General features: G+C 42.3%; 1 protein-coding gene across 5 annotated transcripts in view; it reads left to right on the top strand.

The window, feature by feature from the left end:
* Positions 1–13,970, top strand: part of PLXDC1 (plexin domain containing 1) — a 54,191-nt gene extending 40,221 nt beyond the window's left edge. The window contains exons 13-16 of one of the 5 annotated variants that reach the window (XR_005591642.1): positions 1,652–1,812; positions 4,340–4,507; positions 5,499–5,676; positions 7,056–9,865. Coding sequence is in view for 1 of the 5 variants with exons in the window: in XM_039516969.1 (XP_039372903.1) it covers positions 1,652–1,812; positions 4,340–4,459 (281 nt within the window). In the remaining 4 variants the exon portion in view is untranslated. The other 4 variants (XR_005591640.1, XR_005591641.1, XR_005591639.1 and 1 more) reach the window with 4 other exon arrangements.
* The last annotated feature ends 4,090 nt before the right edge of the window (positions 13,971–18,060 follow it).

The following is an 18,060-nucleotide window of genomic DNA, read 5'->3' as shown; positions in this document are numbered from 1 at the left end:
AGTGGGCAAGAAAACTCCAGATTTAAAGGGATGCAAGCAAGATCAGAATCCTGTTATCCTCACCTGGGTTACTGATACTACCTTGGGATGGTAAAAACTGAGAGAATTGGAACAATGATTATCCCTGAAGCTGTTTGTCTGTATTTGTCTATTTCTCAACCCTGGCAGATAACTAGGCTGCTCAGTTTTCATTTTCTATAAAATCCATTTCACTCTCTGGTCCCCATGCATTCCCACAGGTGAGTTGCCTTTGGGTTTCCTCAACAGTTCAGGAGAATATTTAAATCTTAATATTGTAAAGCAGCCCAGCTATTAGTCCAGCTCTGATTCTCTCTCTCTTTCCTTTATGCCAGTGGTTCATCTCCCGATGTCTAGGTTATCATAGTGCTGTTATGACTGGGGTCTGAGGGCTGACACAGTGCTTCTTGCTGTGATGTATAGTTCACAGCCAGTGCTGTGGCACCAGCATCCTGGACATTTGTGGAAGGGGTATATGTAAACCACAAGTCCATCCCACTTATGCTAAAGTTGCTCATAGAGGTTAATGATAAAATCTCACTGACTATCCTAGGTGCAGGATTGGGCCCCCTGTAAGCACAAAGCCTTTGAAATCTGAGACCTTCTCAATTTCAGCCAAATTGCTTCTTGAATGTCTGGTAATGTCAATACTAATCTGTGCTGGAATCACCCTCCATGACTCTGCTCCCTTCTCCCCTCTGTGTGATTGAATATTCATGGCTAAGAAATGAAAGGAACTGTGGGCAAGATATGCTAAGGACACCAGGCAGCATATGGCTAATGGGTTTCCATCAGAATGAGCATTTTGGTACATGAGGAATATAGATTGAGGGAGCTGTTGCTCATTCGTCTCTCCACCCAAATACTGCCATCCTCTGAAAGGGATTGTAGGATTCGGGAGTCACTCCCCCAACTGCCTGGAGGAGACAGTTTGCTACAGAATTATTTTGGTGTTAAAAAACACAAGAGCGGGATGTGGAGAATGTATTGCAAGGATCACTGTTAAGTTAATCGGCTGCAGGTGGGTCACACACACAGCACTGGGAAGCCGGTAGTAGAAGGTCCTTCAGCTGGAGTCAAGGACAGTAGCACTGGGGGAACTGTCTCTGGCTTTCCTTTCCACCGAGCTGCCCAACTCGCTGCCACCACTATGCACAGGACAGTCAAGAGGTGTATCCCATGTAACTGAGTAGGCCTGATAAATGTAATCACCAATGGGCACTGGTATGCACATCACCGTATCATTGTTGAGGATGAATACTAGTGTGGCTGAAGTCCTCTCTCCTCACTGCCGCGCTGCTGTAAGCTCTCTAGTGTAGCCACTCTAAGCCGACAAGAGAGAGCTCTCCCATCCATTTAATTTATCCACCCCCAACGAGCAGCGGTAGCTATGTCAGCAGGAGAAGCGGTCCACACCAGCATTCAGGTCAGTGTAACTTATGTCACTCAGCGGGGTGGCTTAGTCACACCCCAGAGTGACATAAGTTATCCCGGTTATCCAAGTTACCCAACGGTAATGTGGACAAAGCCTAAGTCTCTCCCCTTGTTCCCAGTTCTGTGTGCTCTCTCTGCCTCTCTGTGATCCCAGCCATTCTCCCTGCATTCCCACTCTCTATCATGATCCCCTTTTCAGGAGTGAGAAATGACCTTCCCACGAAGACAGGCGGGACTCCGATTCACACCGGGACCATCGTGGGGATAGTCCTGGCCGTTCTGCTCATTGCAGCCATTATTCTTGCGGTAATTTACATCAGCAGCCACCCCACCTCCAATGCTGCCTTGTTCTTCATTGAGGTGAGTGGACAGATCTCGTCCCAGGCCAGCTCTCTCTTCCTTTGCTATCATCAACAGAGGTACAGCCACCTGAAAGAGGGAGACGTGTCCCAGTCCCCCAGCTTTTTGCTGGCTTGTTGTATGAAGTCCTCTGCAGGACCCCAGCAGGCTTGAGTACTGATTTAATGGACTTCAGCTGGAGTAAATCAGCATGGCTCCATTGACTTCAGTGGTGTTACACAGCTGAGAATCTGGCCTCTAAATCTATTTCCTTCTCTTATGGGTATGCCTAGCCTCAGCATTCCCATTGATTTGTGCAGCCACCTCATGCTGAGCCATGCAGTTGGATGTACTGAGCCATGAATAAGAAAGAGCCAGTTTACCTCCAGGTACAGCTGCCCTCAGGGAATCCTAAACTTCTGGAGCAGGGGAGGGAGTGTGTCTCTCTCTCACCTAGGACTTGGGAACCGACTATGCATTTAAAGTTACATTTTGTTGCAGTCTGAATCCTCTCAGCAAGCTTGATTCAGATATGTTTCAATTAACCTTGCTGCCTTGCACTTATACTGCATTTGGGGAAGCGAGGAGAGAGGAGCAGCAGGGGACCTTTGATATATTTCAGATCTATGTGTTTCTTTTCATGGTCCTACAATCACAGCTAATCTTCAGCTTCCAGTTGTTGATGTCTAAAACCCAGGTTCTTTCTCTTTCACTCACACACCCAGCTTTTCTCTTTCACTCTCTCATAACCTTTGTCTTTCACTCATTCACACACAGTCAGACTTTCACATGCTCACCCACATTTACTCACACTTTATTTCTCTCTTTCGCACTCTCTCTAACACAAATGCTCAAAACACACACAGATTCCAGACCAAGTGCTCAGCTGGGCTGTAACAAAGGCGAGTTGCTACCTTTTGAGTTGGGTTTTGGAGATTAAAACTGATGGGCTTTCATAATAGATGCCATTCCATCCTCCAAGATGTAACTGATGGTGTGAATGTTTTAAATGCAGATTTTTCATTTCCAAATAATCAGGGGCTCTGATGTTCTCTCTCTCTCTCTCTCTGCTGTTTGCAAATGATTCCTTGGCTTTCACAGGCACCTGGGGCAGTCAGGAGTGAGTTAATTCCAGCATGAGATCTATTTTGGGGGAGGTGAGCAACAGGAAGCTTCCAGCCTTTGTCCTGATAGCCCTTGTTATTCCTTCGTCTGTCTTTTTCCTGTGACATCTTGTGGCCCCTTTTACCACCATAGTAGCTGAGTACCTCACAATCGTTTAATGTATTTATCTTCACAATCCCCGCATGAAGCAGGGCAGTGCTATTATCCACATTGTACAGACAGGAAACTGAGCCATAGAGAGGCTAAGGCCCAGATCCTCAAAGGGATTTAGGCTCCTGACTTCTATTGATTCCAGTGGGAGATAGGAGCCTAAATACTTTTTTGGATCTGGATCTAAGTAACTTGTGCAAGGTCACACAGGAAATCTGTGGCAGAGTAGGGAATTGAACTGGGTATTCCTGAGTCCAAGGCTAGCACTCTAACCATTGAACTGTCCTTCCTTTTTGAAGGACCTGAGGCCTGGTTTCACCAAAGGCCTCATTTCCTCCTCCTCCTCGCTTTAATCATGTTAAGTGATTAATGCATTGGAGTTAGCCTTTTAGGCAATAGTGTTAGCCTACTGGACTGTAGTGATGTGACACTAGATTAAGGCCTGGTCTACACTTAAATTAGGTTGACCTAGCTATGTTTTCACACCCCTGAGCACAGCAGTTAAGCTGGTCTAATCCTAGCTTGTATGGCTAGGTCAGTGGAGGAATTATTCCATTGACCTAGATACCACTGCTAAGGGAGGTGGATGACCTACATCAACAGGAAAACCCCTTCTGTCGATGTAGGAAGCATCTACACTATGGGGCTACAGCATTGCAGTGCTGTAGCTGTGCTGCTGTTTCTCCAGTAGCATAGACATGGCCTCGGCTTTTCCTGCAATAGTGTTCCAGCACTGGGGAATATGAATACATTGAAACCTGTCCTAAGCAGGGTTGGCTCCAGCTTTTTTGCTGCCCCAAGCGGTGAAGAAAAAAAAAAAGATAAAGCTGCAATCGGTGGCACTTCAGCGGCAGCTCTGCTGCAACGCTTCATTCTTCGGCAGCAGTTCGGCGGCTGGTCCTTCCCTCCGAGAAGGACTGAGGGACACGCCACCGAATTGTCGCTGAAGACTGTACGTGCTGCCCCTTTCCATGGGCCGCCCCAAGCACCTGCTTCCTGCGCTGGTGTCTGGAGCCGGCCCTGGTCCTAAGTGATCGCAGATCTACACAAATCAGCTGGTTAATGAAAGTGGGTCTTCTCCTAGAGAAGGAGGGTACTCCGTGACATATGGAGTGCTCTCTTAAGGCAGGAGGTTGCCTTTTTAACAAGGAAGGGTTCTTGTACAGGTTCTTGTACATTGTTGTTGTTTCAGGTCTGGGTTTCAAACTTCCCAGCATGCCCCAAATTAAAGCCTCTTCCTTAGCTTTTAATGCACCTGTGTCTTTGTCCACAGCGGAGACCACACCACTGGCCAGCCATGAAGTTCCGAAACCACACCAACCACACAACATACTCTGAGGTGGAACCTGCTGGCCATGAGAAGGAGGGCTTTGTGGAAGCAGAACAGTGCTGAGCACATTTATTTTCCTTCCCCATCCCCACAACCTCCCTTGTCTTCAGGGTTAGAGTCTCCCGTTATTCTATTGCAAACTCTCTCCTCTGTCTGAAAAGGAACAGGAACCAGAGGAAAAAGACCCAATGGAGTATTGAAAAAAAAATGAATCAGGGCAATGCAAGGATGTGACTCTGCAGGACTCCTCTGGGAACAGCAGAGCCTGAATCAGAAGCAGTGCGTTATAATGTCAGTCTCTACCTGCAGTTTGGTGCCAGAGCTCTGGGGGGTGTCAGTAGGGAAAGCTTCAGTCGAGATAGGGGTTTTTTGTGTGGTGTTGACTTCTTCCCTCCCACCTCAGGCATCTAAGAGGAGCAGTTCCCAATCTGGGCCGCATCCTTTCCTCCTCCACTCATCATCCCACCCCACTGCTTCAAACCCTACCCCTCTCTCCTTCAAGCTAATAGCTCTCCCCCTCTGTCCAGGGAGCAAAGCAGATCTGGCCCGCACTAAGGCTCATGCCCTGTAAAGGAAACACCTTCAGTGGCACTTCTGCAACCATCTGTCCTTTCTAGTCAATCACATTATTTTGCTGATGCCCCTGAGGGAGATATGGGGGTGGGTGAGAGACCTCAGTTCCCTTCCTCCAAACCCAGGTCCTCTTCTACTCCCATCACAGCCGCCAAACCAGATCAGATTACAATGGAAGAGGGTGGGGAAAGAGCATTATGGAAAATGTTATTCTCCCAGAGCTAAAACCTGAAGTAAACTCAAGCAAATTTTTCACTGAAGTCAATGGAAGTTTCACCTTAGTGAGGACAGAGATGTAGAGTTTTAACTCAGTTGCACTGTCATAAATCCAGAGTAACTCTATTGGAATCAATGCATCTAAAGCCTGATTCAAAGTCCATTGCAGACAATGGGAGTCTTTCAGTTTACTTCAGTTGGGTTTACATGAGGCCCCTACTGGGGATTTTCACTGGTATCACATTCTGGCCCTGAGTAAGGACTTTAGCATTAGACCTCAAGAGGTTTTCTTTTTCTTATCCTTTGCAATCAGAACCAAAGACTAGTCTACAGAAAATAAAGGCTCTATCCTGCTCCCTTTGAAGCCAGTTGAATAACTCCCGTTGACTCCAACTGGAGCAGGAGTGGGCCCAGAAGTAAAAAAAGACAGACACCCAAACAGGCTCCAAAAGTTGGTGTGAAGTGCTATTTGCTTTCCCAGAAGAAACAGGGTGAGTTTGTTGTGTTGTTTTTTCATGGTCCTTGTCTATTTATTCTGATGTCATTTTTGGTGCATATTTTATCTACTGGCTGGTTCAGCTGTCACTGGTGGTGATTACTGCCAAAGGCAGGGTCTGTCTAATTAATGTTTTCCGTCTCATGGGCTGAATTTATATAGCCATTAAGGATAAATATGTATGGATGCTGGGTGGCATTTAGACCCTGGCTTATACTTCTTCAGACTTAGCCACTAGGGAAGCTTTTGCTGCATCCGATTATGTCATGAAGACACCAAAATGCTCAAACAGGGTAAGTCAGGCAGAACCATGCCAAGTTTTTATGGACCATCAGCCCAGACATTCTCTCTCCAGGGATATTTAGAAGATAAACTTTAGCTCCAAGCAGGATCTTGAGCTAGAAGGTTGATTTCTCTCCTCTTGCCCTAAGTTGAATAAGTTTAAAGGAACATTGTCATGTAGTATATACACCAAATCTGGCCTTCTTGAAAATGGTTATAATCTGGTAGGAGATTTCCCCTGGACTTTCAATCTCTTTATAAAATAATCACATTTTTTTCACCTGTTAGAGGAATACAGAACATTAACTGGCAATGAAAAGATCAGTTGGGTACTCCTGTTTACCTGTCTCATAATACAAGAGAACATCCAGTGACTGTGAAAGGCTCCAAATGTAAAGCAAATATACTTTACACAATGTATAATTAACCCATGTAACTCACTGCCACAAAAATTATTTCAGCCAAGATCTTAGTAGGGTTCAAAAGAGGATTAGACATTTAGATGGAGAATTAAAACATGCAAAATTGTGTTAAGTAGGATAAAAATGTATAAGTTATATAATAAACTGTCATGCTTCAGGGCATAAACCAAAGGCCTGTAGTCTGAATGCCTGTGGTCAGGAAGAAACTTTCCTTATGAGCAGTTATTTCATAGTAGCCCACTAAGCAGTTTCTTCCATTCAGGCATCTGGTACTGGGTCTTGTCAGAGACTGGATATCACATTAATCATTAAATGAACCGCCAGTATTATCTAGTAATTATCCTAATTTCTCAGCAGTGAACAAAAAAATTTCATTATTGGTTATGCTATGACCATGGTTTTCATCTTTTTAATATTTGTGATTTTTATGTTAATTTGTAGGTAAATTTATGGCTAATTTTCAAGGAGCAAAAAGTTTTATTCAGTGTTAAAAATATGGTTCTCCTTGAACTATAGGAAAAAATCAGACCCTTCCAGAGCTCCACTTTGCTGAGCATGACTTCTCAGCGACACTGGAATACTTGGGGTTTCCATAAATAATTGTCAAAACTGCAAAAATTGTAAATGTTAGGAATTTATCAAAATTGAATTTTAAATTTTTCTTTGGTAGGTTTTGATAAGTTTTAACCTAAAATTGTCAAGCCTTGTCTCTGACTTTACAATACTTCATTTGAGGAGAAAGGATCTTCTGTCTCACCATACGGAGATCATTCTCTACGGTCAGCTGAGAGACAGTGCAGTATGCTAGCACCTGATGGCCTCCTCTTCCGTTCTCTCTCCCTAGAAGGGGACTGGAGTGCAATTCTCCATTATTCACCCCTTCACCTAGATGTCAGCAGACTCTGTACTTTCTAAGCCAACATCACCTAGTTGTTGTGGTTGGATCTAAAGTCACAAGTGGACCACAGAGGGGCTAAAGAAGGAAATCACCAACACAGAGAAAACAGTGTGCTGTGGAATCCTGATGATTTGAACTCCTGTTATCAGAACCTCCCTTTCTATGTCTGCCTGAGGCTGAATCCTTGTCTATTGACTGCCAATTACCTGAACTCCAATTTATTCCAGCATATTTGGTATCACCCAGGCAGTTCAGCTAGCTAAGATTTTTCTGGACAACTCAGAATTAACCCTTGAAGTGTTAAAACAATGCGAGTTCCGAGGGGCATGTGCTTCCCTGCATTTTTTTGGAACCTTGGGCTTCTCTACACTACATGTTATGTTGGTATAACTTACATCACTCAGGGGTGTGAATAACCCCCCCTCCCCATGAGGGACATAAGTTGGTGTGGACAGCGCTGTTGTCAGTGGGAGAAGCCAACATAGCTAATGCCTCTTGCAGAGGTATTTTTATTATGCCGGAGAGATAGCTCTCTCCCATTGGCATAGAGAGTCTTCACCAGATGTGTTACAGTGGCACAGCTGCATCAGCTAGCCCTTAGTGTCAGGTGAGGCCATTTGGCCCGAGTCCATGTAAAAGCCCATGCTTCATGTGCCCATAAGGCATAGAAAGGAGTTAGTCGGTAGCGTTAATTTCAGAATTAAATGCTTATTGGTAAAATATAGGAGCATGAGTGTGCAATGGAAGAAAACAAAGGATCCCAGGCATTCTTTGGTAGTGAGGTCTGGCTCTGGGAGCTCTAAGACCACTTCGAGTCAGTGGAATCAATAAGGATCAACCTTTCAGCATGCAGGGTCTCTAGTTTTCATTGCATGTGGCTTCACAGTGGAACAGCTCTGTATCCTACTCTACAGAGCAGTGGTGGTGATGATGTAAAAGGGAGGAAGGAGAAATAAATGTGAAGGATTCTCACTGCCAACCTACAAGTGCTGCACCATCGTTCAAAGAAATGGAGCTGGGACCAAGTAGAAGGCCATCAACGTAACTCAGCTGATTTGGAGATGCAGGCTAATCCTGCCATTCTCATGTGCAAAGTTATAGGAAGGAATGCCAGCTGTGTGCCTAGAAGCACCTGGATGAAGAAGGTCTTTATATCACCTGGCTTCTATAGCCATTTCCTGAAGTTTCAGTTTAGATCTGGGGTGAACACTTTGGCTGGGCTTCCTCAGAAGCAAATTGTATAATGTACATGTGTTTATTGACCTGTGTATTTTGTAGCTATAAAATGAGCTAGGGCTGCTAGCTGTGCTCAGTCGATTGCTCTGCTGGTTACAGCAAGATACAAAATACAACCAACCACTTATGCCATTCCCAATGTGTCTTTTTAAGGACAGCACCCTTGCAGTTTGTTGCAACTGTTGATCATGTTGTTAGAGTGTAGCGGTGCTGCTTGTACTGAAATGGAGAACAAACATCAGGGCATATATTAATTGACCACTTCTCTGTGTGTTCAGCAGTTGGGAAAATATACAATAGGCTTTATTAAAGACAAACAAAACAAGGGCTTGTTTCTGCTCCTGCTGAAATCAGTGGCCAAACCCCCTTTTATTTCAATGGGAGCAGGACCTGGTTCCAAAATATTTTCTCTCTTAGTAACTAACTGCCTACTTTCCACATACTTGAATTTACAGCACAATTGGACTATTTGTGGGGACTAAAGGCACTTTAGCTGTCTTAATGCAATGTATTTACTATTGATTATCTGCATGGAATACAATGTTAATACTCAACAAAAAAACTTTTTGGACTGCTTTGTTTTCAAAATAAAAAAGGCAAAAGATTATTGGCAATGTTATGCAAACTTCTAAGCATAATGGGAATAGGATTTTATTTATGTCTTGTGCATTGTTTAATAGACACTATCAGAATAATAGACATATAAGTATATTTTTTAAGATTTCCTTCTCTGTGTTACTAATAGCATATTAGATTATTAAAACAGAATTTTCAAAAACATGGGGTGTGATTCTGATCTTATTTACCAGAGTAACTCCACTATCTTCAATGGAATGACTCCTGATTTACACCAACGTAACTGAGATCTGAATCAATCCTATACTTTTATTTTCATTATGCTGTTCATTAATCTTATTTAGATTTCACAGGTTTTTCATCTTGGACAATGAAATTAGGCAGGTCAGTTTCACTTTCTTGGTCTCTGGCATTAGTACCAAGGTACTTTATAAATGAAAAATAGTTTATTTTTTTATATATGAAAAGATCACTGAGGATTTCAGGAATCCCATGGTTTAACCCAGTGCCCTTCTTGTACGGTGAAGGTATAAACAGGGAAGAATTATATCATGGACACATTGTCAGCACCTTAGCTATGGTGTCGAAAGGCCATTGCTGCAATTAGCAACAGTGGGCAACAGATTAATTCTATCAAGAATTTCACTGTGATCACTTTTATACAGAATTGTAATGGATACAAACACAGCAAGTATTTCCCTCAGGCATCCTCAAGGTATATTGCCACAACTGGATTTTAACCCTTTGAATGCTTGAACTTTCCAATTGGAAAAAGAAACAGATCGGGGTGTGAGAGTTTATATGCCCCCCCCCAAAATTGTGTGTGTGTGAAAATAAAACTCTTCAATGAACCTTTATGTTTATGTTAATAGTCTGTCTGTCTGTAGCACTATCCATCCAACAATCAGAAAGCACTGTAATTAATGGACTGAGCTTCACGACATCTCTGGGAGGTAGATATTAGTTCTGTTTTACAAATATATAAACTGAGGCATGGGGAAGTCCACAACAGAGGAAGGATGGTCTTTTGGTTAAAGCATTGATGGTCATGGGATGAGTCCTTACTGATGCCCCTTGAATGTATATGATGATCTGTTTGATCCCATGCACTATCTTTTCAGGTATTTTTCTAAATGATATGCTGTAGTTCAAGCACAGTTTGGGCATGAAGCAGGAATCCTATGGCCTCTTATGCAAAAAGTCAGACTAGATGATCACAGAGGTCCCTTCCGGCTTTAAAATCCATGAATTACTGGACTGGAACTCAGAAGATTCAGATTTAACTTCTGTCTCTGCCACAGGAAATCTCTCTTTCCCGCAGTTCCTCCCTCTGTAAAATTGGGATAATTATCCTCCTTTACTCCAAACCTCCAGGAAGAATTAACCATTACCTTCTGTGCCCCCAAAGCTGCTGGGTGGATTTGCTACTAATGTAACCTATGTACTCCCTAAGTTAAAACTCAAAGCCAGGATCCAGGGTAGCTATCAGCATCTCTGCCAGGTGAGTTGATAGGAAACCTCACATACAACTCCTTTTTCTGCACCCCTAACTAATCTGGCTGAGCTGTAAAATCAGAGGTGCCCTGAGAATCATCAAACTTAGAGATGGCAAAGACATAGTAGGTCATCTGCCTACACCAACCAAGTGCAGACATGTTCCCTACATTGTCCAGTTTCAGGCTTTGTCCATTCTTGTTTCAAGTGGCCCACGCAGTGAGGCTTTCACAGCCTGGAAGATGCTCTTTAAGCTTCTCTCTGTAGTGAACAGCACATGAGACCAGATAAGAGGGAGGAATCCGGTAGTGTGATGGGTTGATAATTATCATTTCATCCTCCAGAAAAGCTTGACTAACCAGTTGAGTCTAGAGGAGCAGAAAACACCTGCACACCTCCCTTTAGCTATATCAAGCAAAGAGTCTCAATGCACTAACCTTCACCTTCTCTCACCCCTTTCTCATTACAAAGGGATGAGGAAGATATTCTGAGTCCATTTCACATATTGGAGATTTTCCAAAGGCTCGGTTTTGGGGGAATTGGGGATGGAATGTATTCCCATTTGGTAAGTAGGTTAGACTAGGCACCAGTTTTCCTTTCTCTTGAAACTGACCTAAATTACACAGATCCCACTCCCTCTTGCTCTAAAAGTCATAACAATAAGTAGGCAGATATGTTATTTTTGAAAACCCAATAAAAACCTAGACGTTTTGGCAGAATGCATGTTAAGCCTTTTTCCTCTGCACAAAAATCCATCTCAGGGTTGCTTTGATAAGAAAGAAAAGCGCATTTATATTCTTTCTTTCTTAAAGCAATGAAAAGAAAAGAGCAGGTTTGCTGTTCTTTTCAGAATAATAGTAGGTTTCATGCTCCCTGACAGGCTGCATGCTAATACACTCTGGCTTCCCCATGCCTGCTGCTATGGGTTAGTTCAATGACTCTACTTGGCTGTGGAGGGATTTGTAACTCTGTCACCCTACAGGCCTACAGAATAATAAGAAAACCTGCAGTGAGAATTTCCCACTGCCTCCATGCTTCCCCCTACTCTTGGCTGAAGGAGGTGGAGGTGCCAGACAGTCCACCAAGGAATGAAAATATATCACAGCTCTCGCTGTTGACAGAAAAAGTAAGTGATGCCTGGTGATTCCCGATGGACCCAATAACAGGGCATGAATTTGCACTTGATCCTCCAAGACGCAGTCTGTGCCACAGGCTTTAGAAATGGAGACAGGCAGGTACTCAAAATTAGGCACCTGGCAACAAATAGTAGAGCAGGAACCTTGAAACGGTAGTTGGGTAATTTCTTTAGTATTTATGACATTTCTTGTTATTTTACTCTCTTGATTCAGCATTTCTAGTATCAAGACTTTACCAGAGGCCAGATTCTCTTCTCACTATTGGCTTACTTCTCTGGAGCTGTGATGTGGTAATGTTGTGGAGAATCTGCATCTGGTTCTGTGTGGGACTGAGATAAACTTGAGCCTATTGTTCAAGTTGAGAGACATGAGTGTATGATTGGAGATGGTGGAATATGTTTAATTGTTAAGAAGATACATGATAATTTCCTCCTCCCGTTGTTGTCTATATACCAAGAAATCCTTCAGGAACTCAGCTTTTTCTAAATCTCTAGAAAACTGAAATCCTACTCCCCTAAAGCAAGAAGATCAGCATCCCAATAATTGTAGGATCTGGTGTTTTTCAGTTAAAAGGAAATATTCAAAACAGGATGGTTTCCCACAAACCTGTCTCTCTCCCCTCCCCTTCCATTGGAAAAAGTAAGATATTTTAACAATTATCTTTATGGTTATTACATTTCTATAGCATCTTTCATTCAGAAGGATACCAAAATACACTACAAATGTTAGATATACAGGAATCATTAAAATGCACCAAACTCTGATGTGGAACATGGCAACTGCTTCGTTGTGTACAGCAGCATTAGACAATAATTTAGGATAGGAGTAAAGAAAAACTGCAAGTTCAGGGGGGATTTAGGTACACAAAACGTAATTCCCCACATTGGAATTTGATAAGGATCTTAAGGGATAGCACTCCCACTTTTAAAAGAAATGCTGTGGTACATTTAATCACTATGGTGTCAGACCCTTCATTTTATATCTCCCTCCAAGATCGGCAACCACAAGGTTTCCTAGCTAAGTTTTGTGTTAACTTTCTGTGATGTCCTAGAGACAAAATCTCCAGCCTCCTGGCCAGAACTTTGGAAGAAATAAAGAAGAGAGACTGCTGCTGAGAAAATCCCTTCCCCAGTTTATTGCAGTGCTACTCGGATAACTCATGCAGTGCAGACATGATCTGTAAAGCTCATAGTTACATACCACACTGTCAAATCTAAGTGCTTTGATAGATGGAGCTCCTACTGAATCGTCAGCAACATTGCCTGCAGAAACAAGATTTTCCTTGGAGATGTGTCATCCACAATGACCAGGCCTACCAACCTGCCTAACTTGAGACAGTGAATAAGACCACAGGCCAAGATGGTATTGGCTGCAGTAAATTTCCTATCCTTAGAGAAGCTTCTGATGGCCTGTACAGGTGATTATCTTCATGTGGTGCTGACAGGTTCCTATCTGTTTAGAGCTGAAGACTACATCTTAAAAAACATCAGAGAAGAAAACAGCACCTGTTACACTTTAGCGGTCTTGCTTAGCTCTTCAGAAATCGAGAGGAATTTTATCTGAGAAGCTAATGAAGTCATTCAGGTCTTTCTTGTAACAATGTCTATTTTTTTGTAAAGCTGAAGAATGGAATGGGTCTGCTTGTGCTGCTGGAGATTGGAAAACATACCTTTATTCTACTAGAGAAGGAGTAGACAGGAAAAGCCAGCTCTTCAGCTGGCATTTATTCATTTTATTGGAGCTGTGCTGATCTGGACTCAGCCCAGAATGTCCAGTGAGGCTATATAACACCAGAGGGCACAAGAAGGGGACTTTTCACAAGCCTGCACCCAATTATCTGACCAAGGCTCTTCCCTGCCTTTCAGTCTTGCATTGCCTCCACTGAAATATCTTAGTTAGAGATGGGGACTAAGGATTCCTGGATTCTGTGCCCAACTTTGCCATTTATCTGCTGCGTGACCTTGAGGAAGTCACTTCACCTCTCTTTGCTTCACTCTGTATCTTATCTGCTTCCCAGGGAGTGTTTGTGACTCTGTGATCCAATGTATCCAAAGCATTTTGAGATTCTCAGATGAAAGGAACTGCAGAAGGACAAAATATTATTAATATCTAATACTGTGATCAGCTTCAGGAAAGAGGTGGGGGAGACCGTTAATTCCATTTCTGCTTTCCTTTAGACTAGGTCTCTCTTCTGCTTTGGTATCAAGAGGATTGAAGGAAACGGGGAAACACCTTAATTGCCTGCGTGCTGATGAACATCCCATTATGTCCTTCAGAAACTTTGAGGTTCCATGGCACTTCAAAAGACTACCACTCTGTTCTGCTGCTGCAGTGTGGACCAGCAGCAAATGGATTAATGCAGCACTACAAAAGTGAGATTAGGAACACTACAGCAAGGGTTAACCTGACAGAATGATCTCAGTGTGAGCCCTGCACTGCAGGACCAAGTGAATCCTCAAATAAAGGCTTAATGCTTAGTCCTTTCCTCTAATTACTTTGTGCTTAATTTTCAATGATCTTTCATTCCTCCTACTGCATCTGATTCAGGTTTTCCTTGTTTCAGTATAGAAGAGAAAAAGGGTATGGAATTTCAGCTATTAGAATGCAGCAGGATTCGGCCTCTCTTCCTTTGAGCACCATGTCAGGACTTGGGTCATGTTCTCTTTGAGAGCTAGGCCAGAACCTGGGTTCTTTGGGCTCCCACCACTCCCTCTTAGATCTGAGCGATACGTCTGATTGCCTGTACATACACTGGAGACACTGCCTATATAGAAATTCTAATTAACCAGAACATAGTGGTTTGAGCCTGAGCTCTCATTAAGGTGATCGTATGATACAAAATATCACCTTAATTTGTTCCACGTGCTAATAGAATGAATAGCAGAGCTTGTGCAGACACAATCTTAAGGCGTATTGTAGATATTTGTCGTTTCATAAAAAGCTTTAAACGGCTCTGTTCAAGTGTAAATGAAAAGATACATCTGAGCGGTTTAACAGCATCTCAGGGTTCCATTTAGATCTCAGGAGAAAACAAGTGTTTGGCAAATGAGGGAGAATTTTTACTTAAACAGAGTTAAAATAAGCACTGAAGAACCTTTACTGCCTTGCTAAGCCTCTGTGTGAAGTGCCATGAAATTAGGTATGTACTGCATTCTTTCTTCCATGTATTATCATTATTATTTATTTTCATTGTGGTGGTGCCCACAATGAACTGGGTGCTGTGTGCATATGTAGGAAGATACTAGTCATGCCACCTATCATGATTTTATTGTGAGTCTCACCATATTTGGTATTTTTCTTAAAGCCCCAACTCTTGGTGTCAAGAGACCATAAGGGAATCTCAGCTTTCTATCGTTCTGTTACTATGTAGCTTTCTAGCTATTCATTACGTTTAGAGTCCTTAGCTGGGGCAAAAAGTTTAAAAACATGAAGTGAGTGTACCGTAAAGAAGGCAAATAAAAAGAACACTTTTTTAAAATCTCATGATCTTTAAGACATGACTTTTTGAGGGGCCTGACTCCTGATTTTTGACTGCTTGGGGTTGGCAATATTGTCCCTGTCCCCAAAAGAGGTCACAATCTAAGAAGTGTTAATGCTCAGAGAGGCAAGCCAAATCTGGGATGAAGAGGGGTAGAATCTATGGCCATAGAAACACTTCTCCTGCAAAAAATAAAATGCTACCATTTGCTAATTTGACCCATGCAATGCAGACTAACTAGACTGCACATTAGTTAAATTGAACCTATAATCATTTGGGTTAGAAGGGACCCCTAGTGGCTCCTCTAGTTCATCATCCTGTATTATAGAAGACTGACTTTCTTTACTCCTACACCATCCCTGACTGATTGGGTGACAGCTCTTAATTCCTGTTCTTGCAGGGTATAGGCCCATGCTAGTTGCTTTAAACCTATTTGCTGCTAATGTAGCAAGGTTCTAGCATGTTCTCCCTGAACAGCATGAACATATACATATTTTTAGTTTCTGAGAACTGTGCAATCTTAATGATACTAAATATTTAGGCCCTGTCTCCACTGTCCTTGCAGCTGAGTTTAATAACCATGCTTAAATAAGGTTTCAGCTACCCTATGTTTCTAGTGAATACAAGGTATCTAACCTGCCTAGGTATTTTTGAAAATCCCAATAGGCACCTAAATATCTTTGAAAATCTGGCTCCATGTGTCTATCCTAGACTTTTCAGTTAAAACTTCCCCTATTGATAGCACTGGTGCAGCTCCACTAGTAGTAGGAAAGTGGGAGAACTATGTTAGACATCTTGCTGGCATTTTAACCCCAAAGTCATCTAACTCTGCTCACACATACAAAAATAAAATAATAAAAAATAATAGTGTAGATGGAGCAGATAGAGTAGAAATATAAGGCACTCATGTGCAGCATTATATATTTAACACTCCAGTAGAATATAGGCTGTTCTGTCAAGTAACTTGCATGACAGAGGGTAGCATGGGTTGCTGTAATAAAATCATATGACCAGCAAATGTTTAGTATTTTTAATTATTTTAATGATCTCACACTGCACCTTTGCTTATAATATATATAATGACTGTACTTTATTTTCCTTAGCAACTTTCATCTCATTATCTCAAAGCAGTTTACAAACATTAACTAAGATTGCAGTGTGCCAAAGGAAGATATATATATATATATATAAGGATTTTCCCTCCCACCATGGGAATTCAGCTATCTCTGGGGTGGAATACAGCAATACAAAGGAACAATGCACATAAGTTTAGAACAGGAAGTGAAAAAAAAGTACTATATGCAATTGAAAGTGCAAATGGAATTCTACCAGATGAAATTTAGACAGAACACTAGGGTTAGCAGCCTCACTCTTGGGAAAAGAGCCATAGGGTATTTAATAAGCACAAGTGGTTAGCATGTTAACCAGGAGGGAACTGGCTTGCTGACAGCAGAAGGCTTAATGAGGTCCCTGGACACAGCAGGTGGGAAAGGTCAAGCTGCAGAAATCCCTGAATCTTCCAATTCTTTTCCTTCATTTGGGTCCTTCCTGCATTAATCTCCATTGCATCCCAAAGGAACACTCTCCATGCCCCATCAAGACACAGCAGTTTTATAGCTTCTTTTAGGGACAGGGTTTGACGTTCACACATTGTCTCTGGAAGACTCCACAGAGAGACCTCTGTAACAATCCTAGCTTTCAAATGTAAGATTTGCTTTTAAAGTACAAGTTGTCTAACCTGACTCAACTATATTGGCAGAGCATGTGGCAAAATATAAGAACTAATTGTTTTACACTATCCAGTTTCCCTATGCAGCAAAATTCCTACAGCACTGTCGCATCATCATGGCATTCCCATTCTGTAGAGTCTGATCATTCTCTTCACTAGGCCTTCATCAGAGGCCACGATGCTTGGGTTTGTTTTTAGCGTTTGTTTTGTGTTTCACTTTCTAGGAGGAAAAATGAAATAAAACAAAAAACAAACCCCCAAAACGCCTGACTTTACAAAGGCTATTTGTGAAAGATCTATTAAATCTATTGCAGCCGTCTACTGCCATCTCCTGGAGACTTTTGTGAGAGCACCACCAGGTGGTGTACCAAAGGGTTCAGTTGCCCCACTCTTGGAAAATCAGTTAATAGTGAGTAACAGTACATTAGAAGCTAAAGTTGCTGCTGGAAAGAATCATTGTTTTTAAGGTTCATTTTCCCAATGACTTTGACCTAATTACCACTCATATTAAGAGTGGCCACTTGTCCTGTTTTTCTGGGACCGTTCAGTGTCACGTATCAACAGTGTGATTTTTTTTTTTTACAGTGTAAGGACCGTGTGGCAACTTGTTACTTCTCATTGTGGCACAACTTCCATTGGAAATATTCTGTGTTGGTGTTTTGCAATGCCTTCAGTGAACAAGACCACAACATTGCTTCAGGACACAGATTTTGTGTTGTGGCACAGTGACTTTGTGTCGTAACATCTTTGCATCACGATATTGTCCGTGGATCGCAGCACAATTAATTTGTGTTGCAACTTCATGAACTTGTATCACAACATTGTGCCTTGACACCATGGTGCAAGAACCTTGCACAACGACAGTGTGACCTTATCTCACAGACCGTTATGTTATGTCACTACATACTGACTTACATAACAGAGCAAAAACTTTGACATAGTACATAGTGGCCTAGGGTCATAGGGCAATAACTTTGTACAACAATATTAATGCTGTGATGTGATAACCCTGCATTCATTAAAAGGTGATGGTGTGCCTCTGACCTGGGGACATTTTGCGGACAGGGTGACCTTGCATCTATGATGCACTGATAGTTTATAGTGTCCTGGTGACCTAGTGCTTGCAAG

The sequence above is a fragment of the Mauremys reevesii genome, linkage group 27, assembly GCF_016161935.1.
Source record: "Mauremys reevesii isolate NIE-2019 linkage group 27, ASM1616193v1, whole genome shotgun sequence".
Lineage (NCBI taxonomy): Eukaryota > Metazoa > Chordata > Testudines > Geoemydidae > Mauremys > Mauremys reevesii.
This window is presented reverse-complemented; position numbering and strand designations above follow the sequence as displayed.